At 35.2% G+C, this 7788-nt stretch overlaps 1 protein-coding gene across 6 annotated transcripts in view; it reads left to right on the top strand.

The window, feature by feature from the left end:
- The window catches only part of LOC100176353 (DNA-binding protein P3A2-like), a 10991-nt gene extending 4226 nt beyond the window's left edge, over positions 1-6765 (top strand). For 5 of the 6 annotated variants that reach the window (XM_026838485.1, XM_026838488.1, XM_026838487.1 and 2 more), the window contains exons 4-12: positions 1068-1194; positions 1560-1712; positions 2238-2396; positions 2537-2658; positions 3096-3192; positions 3414-3524; positions 3966-4103; positions 4356-4422; positions 5743-6765. In XM_026838485.1, the coding sequence (XP_026694286.1) occupies positions 1068-1194; positions 1560-1712; positions 2238-2396; positions 2537-2658; positions 3096-3192; positions 3414-3524; positions 3966-4103; positions 4356-4422; positions 5743-5924 (1156 nt within the window). In that variant the 3' untranslated portion in view covers positions 5925-6765. Of the gene's footprint in view, positions 1-58; positions 222-588; positions 738-1067; positions 1195-1559; positions 1713-2237; positions 2397-2536; positions 2659-3095; positions 3193-3413; positions 3525-3965; positions 4104-4355; positions 4423-5742 lie in introns of those variants that run through there. The other variant, XM_018815608.2, reaches the window with a different exon arrangement.
- Positions 6766-7788: the final 1023 nt, after the last annotated feature.

Here is a 7788-nt window from a genome sequence, read left to right as displayed (position 1 = left end):
AAAATATGTTGACAAAAGGAAATAGCAACAAAACAACAGTTGTTAAAACAACTTACATAAGTATTTATAATTAACATCTTATTTATGTTCAGGTTGGTTAAATGGATTCAAATTTCAGCCGGTTGTTGAATCTGCCGGTCAACTTAAGCATGATGAGCGGGAACGAATTGGAAGATGATGAATCTTTCAGTGCTTCAGAGTTGCTACACTCCAGTGCTCAGGTCTACATAACATAATATAGTGTTGAGTTTGTTTTGTCTATTTTTGTCTAAGAGGAGAGAATTAACATCAAAACGGCAGATGGTTGCTTGTATTAAAATATTGTGTTAAATGTTTGTCAGATTATAAGATTTTTTTGTTATTGTAATTAATTATTGGTGTAAATTAATTAATTATTGGTGTAATTTCCAACAGCATTTGCTTAGTTATAAATTATCAGCTATACCATAACAAAAATTTATTAAACTGATCACCCATAAAGTTACATACATAGTAACACATAGGTGGGTACAAGGTGCCTAAAACAGAACACCTGTGTTGTAAACAACTGTTGTTATGTCGACCATTTACAAGACTTTTTAAATACAGGATGGGATCAGTAGCTCCCTGGTCAACACAGGCACTATGCCTGGTCTTGCAGCGGCCGCAGCGTTGGTGACCTCTCGAAAACGACACCAGCCTTACGCGTTCGAACTTAACCCATCTATTAGAAAGAGGCAATACAATAGACTTCTAAGGTAAGTATTAACTTATGGGTTTTATTTTTATATGGGTGAGGTTCTACAGTGAGGCATGCCATGGAACCTAGAATTTAGGCCAGAGGTAGCCCATTACCCCTACATTGTATATTCACATTCTATTCTTTACAGGTAAGGTCCTACAGTGAGACATGCCATGGGACTTGGGATTTAGGCCAGAGTTGGCTTATATATAGACGCCAAACACCAGGATAAAAGATTTTTAAAGCCTAGAAGCATATAATGTCACCCTGTTTTGAAAGCCTCTTTAACCCATACTCTTGATATATACTAGTGAATCTAAGACTTAAATGCAACTTACTATTATAGGAAACTCAAACAAACTATCCATGAGTTGTGCACACGGTGTGGACAACAAGCTGTTGTGCTTTGTGTGTCGCCTGGAAAGGAAAATGGAGGATTCAGGGTGATTGGTTCCTCTCCTCTGGACTCTGTGGTGAGTCGTACTTAACTAACTTTAATGTTTCAAGTTGTTTAACTTTGAGGTATTGTTCCTTTTTTACAGTGTTTATGGTTAAAACTTAAATTACTAGGACTTTATGTTTACTCTAGTATAAATAAGTTTTATTTATTCTTATATAAGTACTAAGTAGTCTGGCTGTTGGGGTAATGGTGAAACTCCGGCCCAAAAGTCCTCCTGCAAGGATCTCACCTACCTACAGTATAACCTTAATTAACTAAGCGTTTTTTTGAATATTTGTCTTGGTTTTACTTTAAGTACGAGTTAAGTGAAATTTTCAAAATTTCAACCAATACTTTGACATGTATTGTCAAATCTTTATATTCAACTTAAATTCTCAGGTTAAAAACTGCAAGAGTGCGATCTACCAAGAGTTAGAGCAAGAACTTCAGGAGAAACTTGGTCCAAAACGTGAAAAAACTTCAGATGTTCTTTGTGACTTACCAGAGCTACTAATTGAAGGGATTCCAACACCAGTGGAAAAGATGAATCAGGTGAAAATAAGTTTGTTGCATTTTAATGTTTGGTTAGGCATATTACAAGTACATACATAAGTGAATGTGCTGTATATAACTACCTTTATATTCTTATTCTATGCGAGTGAGGTCCTTCAGAAAACCCAAAATTTAAGCCAGATTTACCCCAACACCAAGACTGCTTGTGTACGTCCTTATGAAACATGATCCACTTGAAATCAGTGTACTTGTGGTTTCACCATTCTGAAAATGGGTTCCGTGGGTTTATAACTCAGCATACAATACTACAGTCGTATCATTCATATCAACTTTTTGGTTTGTTTGAAGCAGCAATCTAAACATTCATTATTAATAACCCACACACAATAAATAACACCAACATCATATATATTAACCTTTTCATACATGTTTTCTTATTAATATTATTTAAGTAGCAGCCTAACAGATAGTATATATAACTAGTACAATATACATCGTAGGGTAGTCTGATAGCCGTATATAGTTACAAGCTGTATACGATACATTATACAACATACGATACAGGCCCAACTTCGAATGTTTATTCCTGAGATGTTGAAACACGCTACTGGGAGGGGAAAACCCGGATGGGGGAAAGAATCGACGAGGCCCGTGTGGTGGCCACTAGATGTCCCGTGGGCGAACGTGAGACGCGACGTTCGAGCTCCAGAAGTTAAAATAAGGGTGAGGTTAATGTTAAGGGTCAAACTTTTTTAAGTCATTTTTTTGTGTGTTGTTTCGTTTTTCCTGTACAAAAAAATGTTTAAACTTTTTGGCTGTGCCACTGAATACCAATACAAAATTAACGATGCATCACTTCCTAGGTATCATGGACACAAGCATTGCGACAAATTGTAAAGAATTGTTATCGGTTTCATGCAAGAGAGGACTTATTAGTTGGAATGGAATGTGAGACAGATGGAAAGAATGAAACCGGAAGTCCAAGGTAATGTTGGTTGTATTAGAAGCTGTGTATCTGCAGTAGAATATTTGTGGTTATTTGTGTATTCAGTCATTTAGTCATTCAGTGAAACGGATAGTCCAAGGTAATGTTGGTTGTATTGGAAGTAGTTTTAGTGTATTGTATAAGTAGGTATATGTGTTACTGTAGGTCATTTCTTCTCAACATATGAATCACGCTGGTTGAACAAGTTGGTTTAGGCATAATTTTTAATTTGGGTGCAGATGTTTCTGTCAGCGCTTTTCTACTTAACTCAAGTACTAGTTATAAATACACTTTATAGAAAATTGTATCAGCTGCCATTTGGCAAGAATTCATTGGGTTTTGACACCAAAGTACCAAGTATGATAAAAGTTAACATGTTTAGATTAGCAGAAACGAGAAAAATTAATGATATAATTAATTATGCTTACATTTTATAGAGATCGTCAAAACCGTAGCAACTACAACTCACCATTGAGCCCGCCTACGTTGGTACAAACTGTTCATAACGCTGATGGGTCAGTTTCATTGGTGCAGGTAGGTTGTGGATATTGTTATGGGGGATGGCAGGGTTGCTTTTGTGGTCCTTTAAGATCACATGACAAACAACAACCTGAAAATCTAATTCAGATTATTTTTTTGTGTTTTATTATTTTTTACTTTAAAATTTTACTTCAATTTTTTTATATTTTTATTGTATTATACTATTTAATTCTACTTTTATGATATAAAAATAATTTTTCTTTGTGACATCACAGTTGGATTCTGGCCAAACAATCGCCACTATCACTCAGGACCAATCAGGAACAGCGGTCGCTACTTTAACTGGCCAGCAGATGGCGGGAGAGATTGACATGGCGATGGATGATGTAATAATTTAAATATATAATGTTTTAATAATACAATGCCGCTCTTTTAGCAATTTTATATTTTGTGAACCCATGTTTGGACGTTTGTTTCAGATCACTTACAAAGTGACCAATTTTTGTTGCATATTCAACAGAATAGTTATATACGACATTTAATATGTCTGGTGGCAACACATATTTTTATAGCGTGTCTATGCTGGCAACACATATTTTTATAAATGTCTTTAGTCTTTTATTCACTTTGATATCAGTATTCTATTCTATATATGGTTAAAACAAAGTACAGCAGACTATTTCCAGGATTTATCCCATGTTGGTGATACTACAGACACACCATGGGACCTTGGGTGGCAGCAAATTTTGTTAATGTATGAAAAATGGAGACAGTTTTAAAAATAACATGACACAACATAACATTTCGTGGAGTTATTTAAATTCCAGATCGAGCATGGTGATTGGTCACTGGGCGAGCATGACGCAACAATCGGTGAAGCGTTTAACGTTATAGCAAGCAGTCATCAGGAGGTAGTCTCACAGCAGAAGAATGACCTTTCGTTAACCTTTGACCCGGACCAAGAGGTAATTAGCTAAATAATAAAAACTAATCTTATATGGTTTAATATAATTTGTAATCAATATTACAGAAGACAATATTATTGTTATTAACATTTGAATAGGGGACTCACAACGTCGTTTTTTAGATTTAAAAACCAAGATTGTAGATTAAATAACAAAAAAAAACAATGTTTATAGTTTTGACCATTTTCTACATTGTACCACAATTACATTATTTGAATATTCCACAATAATATTCCCCTTATGATGTCACAGATCATGCACAATGTCCCATTGTCCGAACCCGATAACGTAACAATGGCTGAGGATGATGAAAGTTCATGTAAGTTTGTGAATATTATTGTTCAATAAATGGAGGAAATTTATTTATCTCCCCGTTGCTGGAAAACGTCAGTCGTTATAACACGGGTGTTCTGTTTCATACACCTCGTGTTCGCTTACAAGTTACCACGTATGTAACTTATTTATCCTCGCACGGTAGGTTACGACAGTCGTTATAACACGGGTATTCTGTTTCATACACTTTGTGCCCGTTTACAAGTTACCACGTATGTAACTTATTAATCCTAGCATAGTGGGACAACAACAGTCGGTTATAACACAAGTGTTCTGTTTCATACACGTCTTGCCCATCGGTTTTAATGTATGTCTGGTATTTTATACAACTCTTTATTAACCACTGGGTTGGAGCTATTGTCGTTAAATGTCTTGCCCAAGAACACATACGCCCACAATGATAGCAGCGACGAGCCTTGAGCCCATTACCTCTAGGTTAGAATCAGGCGCGCTAACCACTGAGCCACGACACCGACTGTTACATCATAGTATTCTCTTTATGATGAATTATATATTTATAAATAGCTGTACTATGATGTCATACATGGCTTTGTTTTAATTTTTAATCGCTTTGTTAAGATTTCTATTTGAAATTGCTGGGAAATCGGCCGTGAAATTTGGGATGTTAATTATTTATGAAAAGATTTCTTGAACCAAATTTGATGAGAATGTATGTAGGTTCACAAAACACGTAATTTCTGGTCAGTTTAGTACAAATATAACAGCCTATGAATATATAGTGCAGTTTGGAACATATTATCAAAATATCCTGATCTTGTTTTAAACAATTAACAACGGTTCAGGATAGCCGTAAGGAAACGTTTTCTTAACTATATGAATGTTGTCTGTTTATTACCAAAAAGGATGAGAAAATACCATAAAAAGATGCCCCATCTTCTCCCATCCTACTATACGACACAATGGCATTTACTTTCAAACGATACAAATTCATTTTAACTTTTCACATCACTGAAGATGGATTTAGTTTTAAACTAAAACTTTTGAAATAACCCACATATGTCATATATATATATTTAGGATGTTATTTTCCTATTAAAACTGACAGGGTAATATACACAAAATTGTAGGTAACAAATACCAGTGTTTTAGGGCCTTAAAAACTCACGGCACTGAAAACACGAATAACAGGTAGCAGCAGTGAGTTTTGAACCCAGTACGTTTTGTTTACAATGCAAGTACCTAACCACTGACCCACAGTGCTGGCACTCGTGTCATACATACTTGCTGTTATGTTTGTATTAAAAATATGTTCAGATTTCTGATTCAATATATTTCCCCCATATAGCCCTGGTTCAAATCCCGGTGTCGGTATATGAGAAGCTTGCAAGTTCTATCCAACGTACAAGCAACCACGCTACAGTATCCATGTCGCCCAATGGAACAATTCATTTACAAACTTCAATCAAAGATTCCAAACCGCTAGACGTCGCCCAAGAGTCGTCGAAAACAAAAAGGCCCGAACGATGACGTAAGTCTCTGATATCGTCCGAAAGTTTACGATTTTTTCCGAAAGTTGGAGTTTTGTTTAACGCGGTGTCGAGAAACATTTGATTGGTAATCTACTGTGATGTCATAGTGTCCAAAGTCTTTCTTTTTCTTCTTCGTTTGTGACGTAACAAGGCGATTATTCCGGACAATATGGCGCCCATTGTTTCGCATAATGAGTTAATAATATACAGTCTACGACGTCACATTGCAAAATCAATAAGTTCCGTTGAACGAATCAATCGTGTGACGTCATTATGTTACCATGACAAAATGAAATCAAACCAAAAAAGGCAAAATTTCAAATAATTGTTTAATTTACACAAATAATTGATTACAACAACAAAAAAAATCATTTTTACCCAAATTTCGGCGAAAATACGTCAAAAATTAACAAAAATATTACTGTATTATATCTTCAACACAAACAATGCTTAAATGTACCTTTCAGTTTTACTTTTCCATTCACAAAAGCCTAAACTTTCTCAACCGTTCCACCTAACCCTTCGCTGTTGCGTAATTTTTTCCTGAATTTTTCGAGCCCTATTTTCGATCAACGAAAGCAAATGGAGGCGGGAGAGTCGTCTCTGCACGGCCTGCAGCTGTGCCTTTTACGTGTCTCATTAATATTTCATCATCACCGTTGCCATGAGCAACATGACCAACCCCCCACAAAAACTGGGGTTTTCCTACCTTTTCCATAAACTAGATATACAGACTTACATCTGATATACATCTGATGTCTAAGCCCGTTTAAAAATTTCACTTCTTGTTTTCTATTTTGCGTTTTTCAATAAACACTATTTTCAGATTCAGTTTAAAAGAATTTTATTTGTTGTTAATTCCACACAGTTAAGTTATGAAACGTTTCTAAACCAACATTCGTTGCTTTGTGGGATAAAATAAGTTTAACCTCGCGAAATTAACCGCTTCAACAATTATGTTAAACTAATTTGTTCCTTGTCTGGATAACCAATTACTCTACGACCAGAATGTGGGGAAATTTTCTTCTTTTCTTAGTTTTCTTGCATTCAACGAAGTTTTTATTTGTGATTTTTTCTCCTTTTACAACTCAGTAACACATAACATCACAAATCACACGAAAGGTTTAATTTGAAATGCGTTAAACGATAATAAATACAACTATTTGTAATCTGAGTTACACTTTTGGGCAAAATATACGTTACATATAACAATAACTGTGAAATATTTCTACATAAAGACTTCTCATTAAAAAAAACACGAACTTTATTTTAACATCTTTCACCGGTCAATACACTTGGACACTGTATGTAAAAATACAGCTTTCTGTATAGCGAGCTTTGGTTGTAAATGCGAGGTTATTCAGTACATAAATATTTTGTAATAGATTGTAGCGTCAATACTTCCTATGTGTAAATTGAATACATATCTGCCCATTCTATTCTATATGGGTGAGGTCTATAGGGGGCCTATGATTCGGGCTGGAGTTGGCCCTTCACCCAACACCCAGGTTACTATATATAAGTGAATGAATGTTTTTATTTATACTCGTAGGGGTAACGTTTGCATATATAATGATTTAGTTTATTATGTAGCTTTAAATATCTTTCCAAAATACTTACAAATTTCGAAACACATACAAATTACCACCAATCCTTACTTTCAGTGAAGTCTTTGATCCCCGTCTATTTTTCTTTTATCGCTGATTGTTAATCCACTGTGACGTGATAAGAGAGTGGTACATGCGCTATACACGCCGATAAAAGTTTCAAAAACCCATTGGTTTCTGCTTCGGTATAATTGCTTATAGTTTCAAAATACTGAGTGTCCCGTATTGCCCCTTCCTTTTTAAACAAAATACTAA

The sequence above is a fragment of the Ciona intestinalis genome, unplaced genomic scaffold (assembly GCF_000224145.3).
Source record: "Ciona intestinalis unplaced genomic scaffold, KH HT000094.2, whole genome shotgun sequence".
Lineage (NCBI taxonomy): Eukaryota > Metazoa > Chordata > Ascidiacea > Phlebobranchia > Cionidae > Ciona > Ciona intestinalis.
The sequence above is the reverse complement of the archived record's forward strand: the minus strand, read 5'-3'. Positions and strand labels throughout refer to the sequence as shown.